Raw genomic sequence first — 18,528 nt, 5'->3', positions numbered from 1 at the left:
GAGAGATCTAATTTAAGAAAAGGATTATCGTGCAACACTAGGTGGTTACATGCTCTCCAGTCCATGGGATACCAGTGTCAGTGCAGCTTTACTGCCAGTGCCTCACCACAGGGAAGCTGAGGTGTTAATCTTCTGGGGAGCACATCTCTTAAGACACTTGTGAATGGCACCACTGTGTTTTAAATAGTTTAATCCTAAACACCAAATGCTGCCCAAGCAAGATCCTTCTCACACAAGGTGTGGGGAGGACGGAGGGAGGAGTTAAGCAGAAAGAAGGAAGCAATCCCTGGAGTCTCATTGGTTTCAGGGGTTAAATGGAAGTCAGGATGAAGGAAAAGGGGGTGACAGTAGACATTAAGCTACAGGCCCAAATCTTGTAAACTGCTAGAAAAACCATCTGTTATTGTCAAAACAGTTGTGACTAAATGGTCACAGCAGCAAGTGCTGGCATTCAGAGCATCACAAAAGACTGAGATTAATGCATTTTTAATTAGCGAAAAAAAAAGGCAAAGCAAAACTCCATGGAATATTGTGAAATATCATCAGAGCCAGAATTTTGGAAAGAGTGTACAAAAAATGCTGAAGTCCAAGCTATAACCTTACTGCCACCAAGGTCCTGTTATTTCCCCTTTTTGTTTAAACACACAGGAATGTGGAGGTTTCCAACTGCTCACTGCCTTAGCAGCTGCACCCAGATTCAGTCCCCAAAGAGCTCCTGAGCTCTCACAATTCAGCTCTGAACAGATTCCTGCTCTTCCTGCTGTCTTCCGACGCCAAATTGCAGAAGCCGATAAAAAACAATTTTGCAACATACAAATAAACCTCCTCCTGACAGAGGTAGGATTGATTGGCAAAATCTTTCCTCTTAGCGTGGCTGCCAACTCCACATAAAAATCCTGGTAGTTGGAAATTGTTTATTTTAGTCAGTGTTGTTACATAACGTGTTGGCTTTTACAGAGCCTGCTAAGGGAATTTCTGCTGCTGGGCACAGCCAAGTGCCACTGACATCTCTTTGCTATGGGGAACTGGGTAAAGAGGGTCAGTAGAATGGATTGGATTAAGACAATTTCCTCCACACCGCAGGGGTTTATTGAAGGGGCAGACAGCAGGATTAACAACTCCCTGAGGCTTCTGTGTAACTGAAGTGCAGTTAATGTGCTTCCTTGCTTCAGTCACATCCATGGATGCCCTCAAGTCAAGATAGACAAGAAGACAAGATAGTCAAGAAGCTACAATCAGCAGCTGCTAAACCATTTTCCCCTAAAATACTCTCTGCCTCCATCTTATTTGGAATTCCCTTGCTCTCACTTAGTTTTTGTACTCACAGAGACAAACTGAAACCTACTGTGTGTGCTTTGCACATAACAACACCATTTATAGTCTCTCCTTACTAAAGACCAGAGGAGTTTCTGCTAGATCATACAGAAACACGGGGATGTAAGGAATATAAAGAACTTTAAAGTCAAGAATTGAGTTTGAATTTATTTGACACAACGTAAAGTGGTTTTCTATAGAAGTGTTTATCTGCATGCACACAAAAGTATTATTCAGCAGTAAGATATTAGAAGATCCAGAATTTAGTGTGGTTTCATTTGGAGCTTTTGATTTTACCTTTCAGAATAAAGCAGTCTGAACTTTAAGTACTTCTGTTGGGTCTCTTCCTCTAGGTTTATTGTAGAGGTTTTCCCAGAACATTCATAGTTTTTAGCAAAGCACTGCAGATCATGGTCAGCTGAGGAAGATGCTGGATCTCAAGTAGTGTCTACCTGAATAGGCCATTTGCAGTGTTCCTCAAGGTATGGAGAGGGTGGATCAGACTGTATTTAGATCATCACTGCTTCTGTAGCTAGAGATTGGAAGTGACATTGCATTCATCTGTAATGCTGTGAGAATTAAAAAATTTTATCATAGCAGTAAAGCTCAGAGCATCCTCTCCATGATTCATTGACTCATCCTCATTAATGTGTATAAATATCTAAAGGAGGGGTGCCAAGAGAATGTATCCAGGCTTTTCTTGGTGATGCCAAGCAATAGGACAAGAGGCAACTGGCAGAAACTGATGCTCATGAAGTTCCACTGGAACATAAGAACTTTGCTGTTCAGGTGACTGAGCACTGGAACAGATCGCCCAGAGAGATTGTGGAGTCTCCCTCTCTGGAGATATTCAAGAACGATCTGGATGCAATCCTGTGCAAGGTGCTCTAGGACGACCCTGCTTAAGCAGGGAGGTTGGACCTGTGGTCTCTTCCTACCTGGACCATTTCCAGGACAAACGCCCAAGCTTATCCAACCATATCCCCAATGTACGCGAAAAAAATATACTTTATTATATAATAATATACATTAAATACATGTTACGGTAATTATACACAAAAGCTTGCGGTGCAAAGAGAAACGGAGAAGGTCTTCGCCCTCCGCCCTCCCTCATTACAGCCTGGGCTCCATCAGCACCCGTCCCTCCGTGCGGGGCAGCCATCGCCGTTCCTTCGGCTGCTGGGAGCGTGGCCGGGGGGAGCAGCCCGGGCACGGCGGAGCGGGCTGGCGGGCAGCGGGGCTGGCGGGGTGCGGGCTGGGGGTGCGGGGCGCGGTGCGGCAGCGGGGCTGCGGTGCGGGCTGCGCCTCCGAACATGCTGCTCGGCGGCCTCAGCCCCGGCTACGGCAGCGGAAACGCGTCACGGCCTACAAGCTGGGGTCACGGGGCGCATCTCCGGGCTGGGTTGGATTTGGAGACAAATCTGGGACCAGTGTTCCCTGCCGGCATTTTGCCTTCCAGCGGGGCTCGCCGGCACAACCGCCCGCCCCGCTCCCTCACAGCTCGCTGGCCGGCGGCGGGCGGGGCGAGGCGCGGCCCTCGGGCTCACCCCCGGCCTCCGCCGCTCCTTCCAGCCGCCCCCGGCCCGCCTTCCCCGGGCATGAGACACCCGCCCCGGCAGCCCCGCGGCGGTGCCGGGCTGCGGGACCGCCCCGCGTCGAACAGAGGCGTGCCCGGGCCGCCGTACAGCGAGGGGATCCCACGTGGAGGGAGCCGGGCCGGGATGGGGAAGCGGCGGAGCGGGCGGGAGCTGCTGCGCAGCCTGAGCAAGAAACAGAAGAAGCACCTGCGGGAGTTCGGGGAGGAGCACCCGTTCTACGACAAGTGAGTGCCGGGGTGGGCGAACCCGAGGGAGGGAGGGGAGTTGCGGCTGCATGGTGCGCTGCCGCTCGTAAGCCTGGTATCTCGAGAGGAGAACGGAAGGCAGGAAATCTGGGCTCGGATTTTCTTGCCACAGATGTCATGGGTTCTTGTGGTGCAGCCCGGAGGCTGCCGAGAGGAGTGAGGAAGCGGAGGAGTGCGAAGTTGGCCCGTTTGACACCAGGCCCGTCCCTTGGCTTGTCAGGGCTCCAGCTTTCCCACTGTTTGTTCCGTGCCCCTTTCTGATGCCGCACAGGCTGTGAAAATTTAGTACCGAAGACCTGTGTGATAAAAGCCATGCTCTCCTGGGCAGGATGCCCGTGTGTCAGAGAGGGCACCGTCCTTTGGTACCCCCGTGTAAACTTGTGAAGAGCGATCTGCTCAGTCCAGATGCTGTGTGACCTGGTGCTGCTGTAAAGCCTTGGAAGCCTGCGAGGAAAACATTGTTGTGTCACCGGGTTAAGATATGCCTTGAGGAGAAGGCATATACTGTTAAGGTCTGTTCTTTGTGTGTCCCCTGGGACCCTCCTGGTCTGTGTCGCTTGGGATGGAAGGCGGAGCCCTGTCCTGCTGGGAAGAGTGTCCTGCTGTACAGTGACGCTCAGTCCCACTCAAGGCTCTGCATCTTTTTGAAGTAGTTGAGGTTAGTTTAAGCTCAGCTTGTGTACAGTGTCTTGTTTACAGAACTGCAGTCCCAGCACTGGTTAATTAATGCTATTTTTCCTGTAGTTTGTCTTTTTCCCACTTCATAGGTCAATATTTAGTGCTAAAGATAGGCTCTTGCTCTGGTTAACTTTGTAAAAACTATCCTTGTAGCTAGCTTCTTTTAAGTTCCTTTTATCACCTCATCTTCTGATTAAAGCTGGATTTTACTTCAGAACTTTTATTGATCTGTTGTAATGGTTGAGCACTTAGGCTTTGTGTACAGTGTAGTATCATCTTAGAGGGTGACCCTTCAGGGTAGGTTGCAGTGTTTTCTTAGGGAGAAATGTGTGATGCTTTGGTTTTAAACTTTCTTTTAACTTCTTTAAACTTGTAAAACTCATCCGTTCACTCTTCCCCTCATCTCTTTCATCCTGTATATAACTTCATTGACAGAGTAAGATATTTCAGTGCTTTCTTTTCAGGGTTTCTGGAAGACCAGAAGCAACTCAAATATGTGAACTGGTAATGTATTTTTTTTCCCTTACTTTCACCTTTGTGTAGTTCAGTGAAGTGAAAAACTTTACATTTCGTGTTACCAAGTTATTCCGACTGATTAAGTTGTTCCATTTAGAAAACAAGTATTTAGGAGAAAAAAGTGAATGTGATTTTTGTGTAGCTCTGAATTGTTCTCTACAATGTCTAACTCAAAACTGTAATACCATGAGAGGGCAGAAGCAGCAGGAAATAACAGCAGTTCTTTGGTTTTTTGCATATTACTTAGTTACAGTGAAAATTATATCATGCTTTAAGTTGTTTTAATAATGTTAATAAACTTAGTGTTGCATGAGTTAGGAGATGTTTCATTCTCTGTTGAACAAAGAAATATGTTAATGCTCATTCCTCTTCTTCAAATTGCCAGTGCTTTACCTTTCAGTCAGGATTTGGTAACCTCCTGTATCATCAAATTAATAAAACACTTCAGAGTCTTAGTGTGGAAAAATTTATTGCTCTGTTTCATTTTTTTCCTTTAGCAATTTTGTGCAGTAATATAGTATGTACTGGGTTTTTTTCCTTTTGGAGCTGAGAGGAATTAAGAAAGGAGTAAATGATGTTGTGCCTATATTCCTGTTGCACTATAATTTTGTCTATAATCTGGACACTGGCTTGTGCATGCTCAGGACAGAACTGGCTCTGACTCTGGCTTGTTTGAAGTGTAGGGCTGTACAACTGGGCCAAACCTGACCAGCACCCCGGGGAACCATTGTCAACTGACAGATATTTCACTTACTTTCTTGAAAGCCAGAAGCATTTCCAGTGTGCTTGTCTCTTGTAGGGGTGCCCTTCTACAATTTTCAATCTCTGAGTGGTTTTCTTAGAAGAATGTGGTACTAGTTCAGTAAATACCTTGTCTATGGAGATCAAATGCCCTCACTTTGTTGAGACTGAAAAAACTGGATTTTGTGATGCTCCAAGTCAAATCCGTGCAGAACAAGGCACTTCAGACTGTCTCCCAAGATGCTTTCAAAATCTAAATGGAGGTGTCCAGCATAACTGATGGCATAAAATGGTGGCTTTTGAAAAATTTCTTTGCATCTGCATAGGGGTTGCATGGGAGAGGGGAAACATAACAATGGAAGTAGAAGTAAGGGTAATTGCCTGCTGCCTAATTGTTACTGTTGTTGCTGTTACACTCGTGTTTTCCTTTCCAGTCTGAGAATTCTGATAAATCGAGTGCAGAAAGCGATTCAGAGACTGAAGTGGAACAGGTCTCTGTATATCATAAGCTGCTGGCTACCCTGAAGACCTCTCCTGAGTCTGAGAGTGAGGAAGAGGAAGATGAAAGTGAATCAGAAGAAGCTGGGGAAAGTGAGGCAGAAGTGGACAGTGAAGGGTCCCAGGAGACTGGAGAAGCAGATGGAGGTGAAGAAGATAAGAATGATGTACCAGAGGAGGAAGCAGGTAGTTTGTCTTTTCCCGTGCTTTGATAAATGTTGTTTGAGTAACATGGTTTTAGCCAGGATCCTGGTGTAGACTGACTTGTTGGCTGGGTGCTCTTCTGCCTTGGAGACTCTGTTGTTGCATTGCCTCTGTGTGGGTGGGAGCAGCAACTGCTGAAGGATTTAGCAGGGGAAAGGGTAGCTGTGCTCATTTTCTGTCAGACAGCCCACTGCTGCTTCCTCAGATGTTGTTTGTGCGGCAGCACAGGGGAAAACCACATGGAGCAGCATACCAGGGGTTCTCACCCACTCATGGGAGACACAAGCTGTTCTCTTGAGCAGCATCTGGCTTGGCTGCTGGCACCGAGAGGAGGGAAAGGTTTGCCTCATAGCAGAGGAAAGAGTATGTAAACTGGGAGAAAACCTCCACCTTTATGATGAGGGATCCTCATTTATGAAGTCTGCAAAAAAAATGCGGGGAGAGAGGAGTCAAGTTTTAATTATTTCCAGTTACTTGGGGTCTTTGGAAACTAAAAGTTTTATTCATCAAAGACATTACTTTTTTAATTTTCTCTGGGGAAACACATTTCATATTATGTAACATTTGGCATGCTAGCCAAAAGTCGTCTTTATTGTACAATACAAAGCCTGGTTTTATCTTTTTTTGATAGAGTATTGGGAGAAAAAGATCAGTAACTCAGAGTGAACAACATCTACAGACAGTTACTTTTCCAGGAGAAAATAACCCATTTCTCCCTTGACAGCTACAGACACAGCAGAGCAGACACTCGGCCAGGAGCAGGATGATGGTGCAGATACCTCTTGTGACCCACGTCATGGAGTAATTGAGGAGTTTACTGATGTGAAACACGAATCTGAATTTAGCTTGGAAACCAATTTCATGGAAGAGGAGAGTGGAGATTGCAATGCAGATACAAGAGACAGCAGTTCTTCACAAGCTTTTTCAGAAGGTAGTGTGTTTGTGTTTAGGGATCTGCATTTAGAAGAGTATCTGTAAACATGTTTAAATTATCAAACACCTTAAGGATACTCTGTGTAGCTTCCACGTTCTTCCACTACATTATTCATTGCATTGCCCATGTGTGAGCCAGTACCATAAGGAATACAGTTGTGTAGCTGAACCATTTGATTTCTGTATCCCCTGTGGACTGGGATTCATGCATGGTTTCTGCTGTGATCGATAAAGCTTGAAGTATGAAGATCCAGAAATGTGTGTGGAGGGTGTTATCTTGTTCTGTTGCTTTAACAGTAGTTTTAAAAGCCAGTGTAATAAGAAGGGCTCTGCAAGCCTGCACTTGACTATGGAAGATATTTTTGGCACAAACAGCACAGGAGATAATCACAAAGCTGACCTATGAGGGCATCCTTCACAACTCAGTGGAGTTAGAGGTGAGATTCTGAGAAGCTTGGTGCAACCACAGTAATTTAGACAAATGCTCTGGGCTCTCAGAATTTTGAAGGTTATGCAGAGGAGTCTGGCTGCACCAGGATCAGGAAGGTATGAGCCATCAGCGGAGCATGTGTGGTGTCTTTTAAGGTGTAGCCCAGAATCTGGGTGCATCTGAGCTCCAGTGTTGGAGTCATCCCACCATATGTAATACAAATAAGTTGCACAGCTCAGCGATATCCCGTACACTGGCACTTGCCGAGCTTCTGCTCATATTTTATGCTCTGTGGCTTTAATATAAGATGGCATAGTTTGAGAGAGAGAAATATGTTTGTAGCATCCCTAGTGATGCTGGCTTGTCATCTTGGAGCAGCAGGTGACATTAGATCTGGGAGGCAGCCTGGTTGATACATGAAATGTGTGGAAGCATCAAAGGGCCATGTGATAGAAAAAACAGCTCGTTCTTGTTACCATAAGAATATGACTTACTTAGGCTGTTGGCATTGCATTTTAATGAGAATGGTAGTTCTCCAGCTGCATGCTAAGTATCCTAAGAGCTTTGTTCCACCTATAAATGATGCACTACTTCTCAGTGGGTTCGTGTAGCTTGGAAGTGTCTTTATAATCTATTACAGAAAACGAGTCACCTAAGATAGCAGAAAGGGGATGAATTTCTACTCTGGCCCTGAGGTCACTAGGATTCCTGAAAATGCATTCCATTCTTCCCTCTACTTTATCTGAAAAATGCTGGAATCAGTAAAACTCAACTGAGAAGCGAGCCTGTAGTACAATTAAATGATACTCTGTTCATTTGTGTTGCTGGGAAGATTTTCTCAACAGTGTCATGATTAGCAAATGTCTTGACTTTTGCCTGGATAACTTGTATGTGGGCTGGATGTTTGTTGGCAAGCACTGGTGTTCCTAATTAGTTTTCTTTATGCAGCGAGCGCTGCTGTGCTGCAAGCAGGAAATAGGGCCTGGCTTTCAAAATAAGCTTTGCATGTGACTTTGTGTGTGCCAGTGTCTTTGAATGTAATATGATTTAACAGTTATTTGCCTCTCCTTTCCTTTTCAAAAAGAAATGCTGATTAGATAGATCAGACTTCTGCTCACTTCAGGCAATTTTTGCCTCCCTTCTCCATAACCCCCCTAATATTTTCGTACTTTATTACAAACTGTGTTCATATCACTGGCCAAAGCCCTGGGCAGAGCTGTTTATAAATTAGGAAGGGCAGTAAGTTCACTTGGGACTTTACTATTGACAGCCTTTTTCACCTGCAAGCGATGGATGTGTTCAAGCTAAAGGCAAAAAATTGTCACAGTGTTTTCTACTACGTATTGGTTTCCTGTCCAACATTTGTTTTGTGCTTGAAAATTCTAGTACTTCCCTAAGTGCTTCTTTTTCTTTTTTAAACGCAATCTGTCAAATCTGTTCCCTCTGTTCTTGTAGAGAGAATTTGACATCCTTTCTCTCATCTCCAAATGCTTTGAAATAACTAGTTTTAATTGTGGTATTTCAGCATGGAAAATGTTCGTCTCATTTGCAAATCCATTCTGAAACTTGATTCCACTATTAGCTGCAATAGTTCTCAGGCTATTTTTTTGTTGTTATAAATAGATCCATTTAAACAGCACATGGACAAAGAACTTGAAGAAAAAGAAATAGAGAAAATGTCTACCCTTCCTAAAACTTCAAGTCAAAGCCAGGTAATAGTGTTCTGTACCCTTACAGAGTTCCTAAAGATGCCTGAATTAAAATAATTTTTTTTATATATAAAAATTAAGTAGATTGAAATTGTTATAATTAGCTGTTGGCACTGGAAATATCAAGATTTTGTCACTGTTTTTGTTGAATTGTTTTCTTATGCACTTAGTGCTGTGCAAGAGTTGAAATCTGAAGTCTGCTGTTCTGTAGGCACATGGTGACACATCTGAAACACGTGGCTGTAGAGTTTGATCTGTAATCCCAAAACCTTGACATAGAGGAGAAACAAGGTTTGTTTCTGAGTGTTGACAGCGTGATGCCAGGGATGTGCTCTGCAGCTGAACCTGTGAGGTGACCATGTGCTGTTTTATAAATACTTGTGATGCACTTTCACATTCTTGCTTCAGGGTGGCATTGACAAGCCAGTGGAGGGGAGTTTAATACTTATATTGTTAATTCTGGCCATAATATGTGAATAATATGTGAATTACAGTACCAGAAAGTCACCTCATTGCTTAACAGAGAATATTGGTTTTCAAAATACTCATTTTTAGACAAATCTTTGCTTCCTAACTTTTTCACATCTGATTTTGTTTTGGAGAGTTGCCTTACATTCTGGTCAGCCATATGCTGGGTGACATTCATTGGAAGATATCCAATGGTTAGTTAGTCAGAGAGAAAGCTGTGATTTTTCAAAAAAAGTTTAATTTTTTCTTTTTTGGAATACAGTGGCCAAAATTACCAGTGCCACCTGAAGAAGTGCATGATATATCTTTGCTTAGTGGTGTAGCTACTTTATGGGGATAGTTGGGAACAGCTTGCATGGCAGAAGGCTTAAAGTTTAGAGTTTTTCCCTCTTACATTGATAGCTGTTGCCCTCAAAATCAGAGAGACACCCAGCAAGATTTCATTTAGCAATTGAATCACAACTTCTGGGATTAGCCTCTAATGGGTTTGTTTTCATCTTTAAATAATGTAGGTACCTCAGTGTGGCCAATTGGTAAGCATAGTTGGAGTCCAGGGTTTTCATTTTTTCTCTGGGTTGAGCCACTGATTTGCTGGGTGGGTTAGGCAGAAAATTGCATCCTTCCTCAGTTTTCTGTAAAATGAGAACAGTTGTAGACACATCACTGCAAGATCCATCCGGGTCTGCTGAGCTCAAGTTTATTGTTATTTACCCTGGCAGACTCTAAAAGAGATTGTATATTGAAAAAAAGGGTTGAACTTATATTATGAAAAGGTAATTTCTGAAATTTTGTGAACTTGATTAAACTGTCAGCTCTGGTGACATGCCTTTAAGTATATGAAGTTGGGTACATATGACTCCTCTTTGTTGTTGGCTTTTTCTTTGCAGTGGCCAAGACTGGGCCAACTAACTTTTTCTTCCACTTTGGAGAAACATAAAACTTTGAAAGCAGACAAAGAAGTTGATGTGAAACAGCTTTATCTCCACAAGCCTTTAGAGTCCACTTGGCCAAAAGTGAATAAACAATTTCTCTCCTCGGTGAACAAACCAAGCGATTCCCCTTTTACCCCGTTGCAAAGAGAGCTCTTCTGTATCATGAATATGTACAGGGACTTGTTCTATCCAGAAAGAAATGCTTTAACAAATGGAGAAGAAATCCGTCATGCTTACTGCCTGCATGCCTTGAACCATGTTCTGAAGGCAAATGCCCAGGTGCTCAGCAACAATGCCAAGCGAAGAGACCGAAAGCCAGGGTCCGACACAGATGACTACAGGGATCAGGGGCTCACTAGGCCTAAGGTAAGAGAGCTCCATTAACATGATTCCCCAGTCCCCACCCTGGCTGCCTGTACAAACATCCTGGTAGTTTATACAGAAGTATTTCTGTTGCTGCTCCCTCAGGTGACATATTTCTGGGCATGTGGCTTTCCACATCCCGTTATCGTGCCCAAAAGTTGTCCTCTATGGCCAGGGCAAGTGCCCTGCAAGAAGCAGTGGTCACGGGGTTGTTAACCAGCCTGTCTCTGTGCCGAGCCATGAGTTTGACTTACCTCTTTGTCCCATATCACTACAGGCTGTTACCTTTTCCTGCTTCCATATCTAAATCTACTAGCACAGACAGGTGCTTCCACATCAATCTTCACCATAGTGCAGGTAGTGTAGGCTGTCACCCAGTGTGGTTTGTGCCAGAATTTTTTTTGTCTTTATGCACTTGTAAGGACTTGCCTGCATGGAAGGATCTTTCTGTACCTGGGAGACCTCAGGGAATCCCATTGTCAAGGCCACCTGTCATAAATGGGGGAGTGGACCCCAAACCAGTCCTCCCTGGATTCACAGCATCCTCTAGTTGATAACCAGGTGGATTCAACTATGGCCAGCCTGTCACCGGTGTGCCAGCTGCCTGTTGAACAGTTTCAGAGTCGGGTTTTAGTGTTTGCTGCACACCTGGCCAATGGCTCTGGTTTCTGTGTTGATTCCCCTGTTAGACATCTGTATTTCAGAGTTCTGTGCAGAGACTGTTGCCACTCACCCAGAAGCCAGCCATTGACCCCATCTCTGTATCTCGAGAGCTCTTGCTTGCCTGGGGGCAAGGGGGAACAGGAGAACGTGCTTAGTTTTCAGTTCCCCTGTATGTTCCTGGATGTGAGATGGGGAACCAAGCTGAGCTGCTGACTAGTACCAGTTCATGAGCACACTGCATCCCATTGCATCCTCCTTCCCCACGGCATGTCAGATTTGTTTTGATTGTTGGGATGCCCCCCGGTGGCATATCCAAGTAAAAAAAAAATAATTTAACATACAGTTAACTGTGAGTGTTCATATTTTACGGGTTATTCTGTTGTAACTATTGATCTGTGCAGGTGCTGATTATAGTGCCCTTCAGGGAATGTGCTCTGCGAATTGTGCATATTTTCATCAATCTTCTTGAAGTGAATGACAAAAAAAAAATAGATGTAAGTAATAAAAAGCGCTTCAAAGGGGAGTTTGGCTCTGACCCGGAAGAGAAGCCCCCCAACCTGAAAAGACCTGAAGATTATGAAGCCGTCTTTGCTGGCAACATTGATGACCACTTCAGAATTGGTAATGACCTACTGAACAGAGAGGTTTTAGCTTAGAAAGAACTGCGAAGTAACAAGATCTTCCCAAATGTCTAGGAGCTATCAGGGCTGAAGTTCTAGCGAGATTCTAGGCTCTTTGGTATTCCTGCTGTTTTTGCACTGGCAAGTTGGATTTTTCTGCAAATCTTTCTTGCCTTGCCAGAACTTAAAAAGGAAGAGAAATTAGAAAAGTAATTATTTTCGCATCAAGTTCAGAATCATTTAAAATGCAATGACTGCTTTATTCTAGAAGGACTGCCCACACCTCATTTCGAAGATAGCCTTGATTATGCAGCAAAGTCTTTCATGTTATAAAAAAAAATCTTTGGGGTTTAATCAGCCTGTTCACAGTGTCTCTTGTAATTGGTAATGGTTGGAACAAACTTAAAGCTCAATACTGAGCAAAGCAGTTTTCTGCTTTTTTTCCCCGTGGTTTTCATGAAAAGCAAGGGAGGCAGCAAGTAGGAGTGTTGGACCAGCAGCAAATTTGAGAATGTTTCATAATATTGTAATCTTATGCTGTTTAGTAACTCAGTATGCAGAGAATTAGCTAGTGGCTTGGTTCCTGGAGCTGCCAAGATGAGAAGGCAGTTTTTTTAACTTAACTTGACAGATCAGAGGCTTTTGAAATATTGCGCCTCGGAAGATAAATTGGCACCCCAAGAAATGTAATGAAGATTACAAGCAGGTCACACTCAGTCTTTCTTTCTTCCTTCCCCAGTGAATATCTCTCAGACTGAGAGCATCTTCTTTTCAGTAGCATAATAATTTTCCTTTCAGTCTTCTCCCATAACGCAGTCTGCTTGTTCCACTTACTAGGTGTTAAGAAATGCTTGAACAAACTTTCAGTGCTGTTGCTTGCAGAAGGAAATCATAGAAGCAGAAAAATTTCTCTTTCTTACTGTGCCTCACACCCTGTTACTTCTGCACAAAGATCTAATTTAAAGCACATTTGTTATGCCTTACTGAAACCACTCTTTCACATTTTCAAACAGAAAAAAGACTTGGTGTCGCTAAGCTGTGTATATGCTCTGACAAGTGATATCTTCTTCCTGGAAATTCAACCAATTGTGCCTTTCTTTTTTTCTTTTTTTTTCCCCCTTTTTTATCATTGGGTTAAAATAGCAGTAGGGACCCCCACCACTGTCTGTCTGTGTGAAATTCTTCAGTTGTACTTGTGATAGTTGGCTTCACACAGACAGAGAAAGAAGTTGGAGAGACTCCTTTGTTGGGCAGACTGTAGGGGTTGTTTGAATGTGGTCTGGACTAGCCGGATTTTTAAGATCAGAAAACTGGGTTCTAGCAATATTGCCATGTAGTTATGACACAAACTCCTTTGATTCCTTCCCTTTCCTGTCTATAACATGAGAGATGAAGCATAAGCTGCATCAGCATGTACCCTGCAGCATATGGTGTGAGAAGCAGTGGCAGGCAACATACAAAACTGGTCATGCATTGGTCATTGTAATATGAAGAACCTTTACCTTCGTGGTTTAGTAGCAAATCTTGCAGCTCTGTCAATAAAGGCAGTTATATAGTCAAGAGGTCCACACCAAATCTTTCATGACAGATTAAAATAACAGTAGCTATAATACCTAAAGGCAGAGATCAAAGTTTAGGATTTAGGGTGAAAAGAGTAGTTAATAATTCCTGGCTTTTTTTTTTTCCTGAAGTACTTCAGCCCTCTCATCTCCCTGTTTAGCAGAAAAAATATCACAAAAAAATATGTTTCAGTCAAAAAATTTTGTCCAGGTTCTGAAAAATCTGGAAAAAAGTACTACTAAAAGACTTTGCTGAATTTCATGAAAATTTTCCAAATGCTTGACAAATGGGGGTAGAGTGGGTAAGTACTTTTTGAGGACAGAAGAGTTACCGACAGATTAGTTGTGTCCAGCTATTATCATCAGTATGTGTCAAGGGAGAGGAGGTGTAGGGAGTTACTGTTACAGAGCCTGCTAGAAGAATACGGTTGATAATTGATCTTAACTAAGAATTTGCCATTGGTTGTTGTTGGACAGGGGTTGCAATTCTTCAGAAGAGTATGAGGCTGTATGCACCATTTTACTCATCAGACATCATCATTGCCTCTCCCCTGGGGATGAGGACTGTTATTGGCGCAGAGGGGGAGAAGAAGAGAGATTTTGATTTTCTGTCGTCAATAGAAGTTCTCATAATTGATCAAGCAGATATTTACCTGATGCAGAACTGGGAACATGTTCTGGTGCGTCTTCCGTATGTATTCATTTTTGTGTTGTACTGTGTCTCATTAGTCTGGTGTAACTCGGTTTTGGCAGTGAGCAGTATTGCTGTTTTTTATTGACTTGATTCCAGACATGTATGTTTGTTCCTTTTTCTCCCACCACCCTGATATTTTCCTTATACTAAGAATATTCTTTCTACAGATTTTGGTAGTATTCAGCACCCGTTCTTTATAAATCTTAGTGGTATATTTCATCAGAGATATTTTTTGGACAGTTTTAATTATCTTGCAGGATGAGATAGTGATGATTCTTTTAATCACATCTAGGAGAAAATATGCCAGCTGTCTGACTGCCCAGTGTCTCAGTCAGACTGCAACCATGTGAGGAATCTTTACAACCTAATTCAGGTTCTCCCAGAAAGCGATAAGAGCTGCTGCATGTCTCCATTGACTGCCAAGATACTAAACCTTAGTCATGTCCATAGTTAAACAGTATGAACGTTTTTGTGTACATTTAATGAAAACAGAGCTTTTGGATTGTGGCTAGTATGTGGTAGTACCTGTGCTTTTTGACTTTTGGTTAATAAAAGTTGTCAGGACAGAAAGGGTGGGGATTTTCTTCCCACACAGAAACACCTTTGAAGTACCTGGACCAGGCATTTTGACTGCATGATGTTACTGTGCATTTTGAATGAGTTCAGAAGGTGTCTTCTTTCCTCATGAGTCTCAGGAAGGGCATATGAGTCTACATGATGTGCAAAGAATGAGTCCTGGAGCCTGTTTCCTGTTTTTCCCTTTAGGTGCAACTAAAGGGAAAAATGAGGTGAATTTCTTCACACGCACCCAAATTCTCTCTGAATGTGATGGGAGCTGAACTGCACTTGGGCTTCTTTTAGCTCAGAAACCTTGGGCCCATTGACTTTAGTACAAACAAATCCATTATACTTGCCCCGAGGAGAAGATTGGAAGCAAAGGTTACTGTTACTGGTGACTAAAGAGATGGTAGCTTTCAGTTCTGTGGCAGAAAATCAAGTAAATTACTCTTGCTGTGGTCAATAAATTCCAGACAGTTGTGTCTTGGGAGATACTGTTGTTTTATATGCTCTGCTGTCTTGCTGGTCCCTGCCCTCTTTCTCGATGTAGTTCAGGCTTTTGCATGCAGGGTGCAGGGATGTCAGTAGTGATGTGTTTCCATCTGTCTGTGTAGCACCTGATGAAGCACATTAACCTGCTGCCTCTGGATTCCCACGGGGTAGACTTTTCCCGAGTGCGAATGCTGAACCTCAACAACTGGTCCAAATACTACCGGCAGACACTGCTGTTCAGTGCCCTTCTGGACCCCCAGATCAACTCTGTCTTCAACAAACACTGCTTCAATTACGTTGGGCAGGTGAGCTCACAGATGAGCCGAAAGATTTCTTCTAATGCTGACAGAAGGGAGGGGGAGAGGAACAGAAAACCCAACGTGCAGAAAAATTCCATAACTCAGTTGCTTAAAGACTGTGCCAATCGTTTCACTTACCCAAGTAATGCAGTCTGATTCTCCATGACGCTACATGCTGTGCCAGAGGCATGAAGAACTACTCTTTATGCAGCCATGCTTGTTTGATCCTTTTCTTTCATGGATAACTGCTGTTTTATGTCAAAAATTGGACTTTTTTTTCCTTAATTTGACACACAGAAGTTATCTTGTTTTATTTATGCTGTTGTTAAGTGGAGGGTTCACCTGCTTCCTTTTTTTTTTTAAATTTCCTACTGTATAAGAAGCATGAATTGTTAGTACTTTGAAAGAAACAGGAAAAGTAAAAACCTTAGTAGATCATCTCAAATATATCGAAGTCAGGGCATTAGTAGTCATTGTGTATTTAGCAGATCCAGCATGTGTATACATGACAGTAGTTTTGTATTGGAGCTTTCCTAAAAACAGCCCTGTGCACCTCTGGCAGATGTGAGTTCCAAGCAGAAAGCTGGCTGCCTTTGGCATGTTAACATTCTACTTTCTTCTCACAGGTGGCCGTCCGCAACGTGCCACTCGTTGGCTCCATTAGCCACGTTGTGGTCCAACTTCCTCATGTTTTTCGGAGATTAGAAGCTGAAAGTGTAACTTCTGTAATAGATGCAAGGTACTGTGTGTTTCAGACTGTTTTGCTGTGCCCTAATGACTGCAGTTTTGGGTTTGGCGGAGCATACTGTTCCCTGCAGAGCACACTGTGTTTTCACCACAAGTAGGATGCCTTTATTAGTCCCCAGGTGTAGGCTGGGCTCTGCACACATGGAGGGGAATACTGGCCTTCTCCTTCCCAAAGGCGCATGAGAATAAAGTCTGGGAAAGGAATATCAGTCTCTGCCATGACTGCATAGTACTGATGAAGCCTTTTATCCTCTATGCATGTAGAAATCCTATGAAGTTAAAAAAAAAAGAAAAATGTTTAGAAAATCTTCTGTAGTCTGTTGTGGGATGGTATTTATGTTTGAGATCATGTCAGTATCAGAAAGCTAAATCTTAGCTCTGGTTACAACATACTTGTTTTCTTAACTGAGGTTTCAGTTTTTCATCGACAAAGTCTTGCCCGAGTACCGCGATGCCATCATGTCACACACGCTCATTTATGTCCCATCATACTTTGACTACGTGCGTCTTCGAAATTACTTCAAGAAAGAGGACCTGAATTTTACTCACATTTGTGAATACACTAAGAAAGCTGCTGTCTGCAGAGCAAGGCGGTTCTTTCTCAAGGGAGAGAAGCAGTTTTTATTGTTCACTGAACGCTTCCACTTTTACAAAAGGTAAATTGTGGACCGAGTTTTCCCTCTGAGTTGCATGTGTGCTGTTTTGAAGGCTGAGTCTGACCTTGATCATAGATGGACTATACTGCTTTTTGAATCTGTTGGATCTCTCTGAGGACATCTTTGAAGTAAGATCTGTTGAGTTTAAAGATTTTGCATGTTGTCAGCAGTCCCTTTGCAGAGACTTTAATACTTGGGTATGCGCAAGGCTTTATTCAGGAAGGTAAGTGCTGCCAAGTTCCACTGATGTCAGGACAGGATGATATAGCTTGCAAGTGGGATTCATTGGGCCTTCTATTTGTGTTCATCTGTACCACAGTAGTTGCATAAAATTTTGGAAAAGGGTGTGTAATTGATTCAGTAATGCAGTACAGCAAACTGAGGCCACTTGGAAAATTTGCTACGTCCTGACTGGAGCTGTTTACAAGTTCCTAATGGAAGAGGATTTTTTCTATTAGCAGAAGATGTTTTGGCAAGTACAAAAAGTTTCATGAGTCTTAGTCTGATCAGGCTTCACTGTTTTAAAATCCAGGCTAAAGAGGCTGACTGCTACATAAGTTGGTGGTGATCAGTACTTTAGAGGAAGTCATTGTGCCTGACAGTGGTAGATTTCCCTGGTAAATTCCACTTCTCTATTTAGTCTTCAGTCCATGACAGAGGGTTTGTAGAGTTGAGTTACAACTGATGAGCACTGAAGTTGATGGAAATTGGAAGAACTGTACAAGATTGGTTGTTTAACATTCACATTTTGTAAAAATTGGCAACAAATTTACTTCTTTGCTTTTTCCTAATACAGGTATACAATAAAAGGCATTAGGAACCTCATTTTCTATGAGCTACCAACATACTCCCACTTCTACAGTGAGATTTGTAACATGATGAAGGCCACAGACAATGGAGTGGATGCTACTTGGACTTGTACTGTGCTCTACTCCAAGTATGATGCTCAGAAATTGGCTGCAGTGGTTGGCATAGATCGCACAGCTCAAATGCTACAGTCCAAGAAAAACGTGCACCTCTTTGTTACAGGAGAAAATGAATAACTCATACTACAGACTGGACAATTGGATGGACCTGCATTTTACTCCTAAAGCAGTTTTTTATATTGCTTTTTTTAAAAGTGTTAAACTTTTTACTTCCTTTTTATTAAATATTCTGTTGAAATTGTTCACATAATATTAAATTTTGTATTTCAGTACTCTGCAACAACAAAAAACGAAGGATGGCATTCAAAAAAGCAGGGGCTAGGAAGTACTCTCTGTACAGAAACAAAATCAGTCCAGAACTATTCTTCTTGTATATTGAAAAACTCACTGGTCCATAAAGAATCATGCTGTGATAAATAAGATTTTGACTGTTTCACTTCATTTTCAGGTGTAGCAAACTCACTTTCTTTTATCAAAGGAAACATTTTCCTCTAATCTAGGGTAAGAAATATGCCCAAGTATTTAATGAGTCACTATTCTGTAAGCCTACACAAGGGAGGTGCAGGCAAAGCCTCTTCAGCACAGGTGTGTTGCTGAATGAGAGGTGGACTTGCTTCAAGTTGACACTTTTGAGAATTCATGAATGTGCTTGGGTAGGAGCTCTGGTTTTGCATTTTTCTGGAGT

The 18,528-nt window shown here is 42.8% G+C and overlaps 1 protein-coding gene across 1 annotated transcript; it reads left to right on the top strand.

Moving 5' to 3' along the window:
- Positions 1-3,014: 3,014 nt before the first annotated feature.
- Positions 3,015-18,250, top strand: UTP25 (UTP25 small subunit processor component). Its single transcript, XM_018085368.1, has 12 exons — positions 3,015-3,136; positions 4,300-4,339; positions 5,527-5,776; positions 6,519-6,725; positions 8,781-8,869; positions 10,222-10,632; positions 11,694-11,913; positions 13,949-14,151; positions 15,338-15,520; positions 16,141-16,253; positions 16,672-16,917; positions 17,714-18,250. The coding sequence occupies exons 1-12, from the start codon at positions 3,036-3,038 to the stop codon at positions 17,958-17,960; spliced, it is 2,310 nt and encodes a 769-aa protein (XP_017940857.1). The 5' UTR covers positions 3,015-3,035; the 3' UTR covers positions 17,961-18,250.
- The last annotated feature ends 278 nt before the right edge of the window (positions 18,251-18,528 follow it).

This window comes from Manacus vitellinus, unplaced genomic scaffold (assembly GCF_001715985.3).
Source record: "Manacus vitellinus isolate BGI_N305 unplaced genomic scaffold, ASM171598v3 scaffold_8_pilon, whole genome shotgun sequence".
Classification (NCBI taxonomy): Eukaryota; Metazoa; Chordata; class Aves; order Passeriformes; family Pipridae; genus Manacus; species Manacus vitellinus.
This window is presented reverse-complemented; position numbering and strand designations above follow the sequence as displayed.

What these genes read in the sequence shown, in the direction of transcription:
- UTP25 (XM_018085368.1), top strand. Translation starts at nt 3,036, where the DNA reads ATGGGGAAGCGGCGGAGCGGGCGGGAGCTGCTGCGCAGCCTGAGCAAG. An exon ending in TGTACCAGAGGAGGAAGCAG is followed by an intron (nt 5,777 to 6,518) that starts GTAGTTTGTCTT and finishes CTCCCTTGACAG; the next exon opens with CTACAGACACAGCAGAGCAG. An exon ending in ACTTCTGTAATAGATGCAAG is followed by an intron (nt 16,254 to 16,671) that starts GTACTGTGTGTT and finishes TTCTTAACTGAG; the next exon opens with GTTTCAGTTTTTCATCGACA.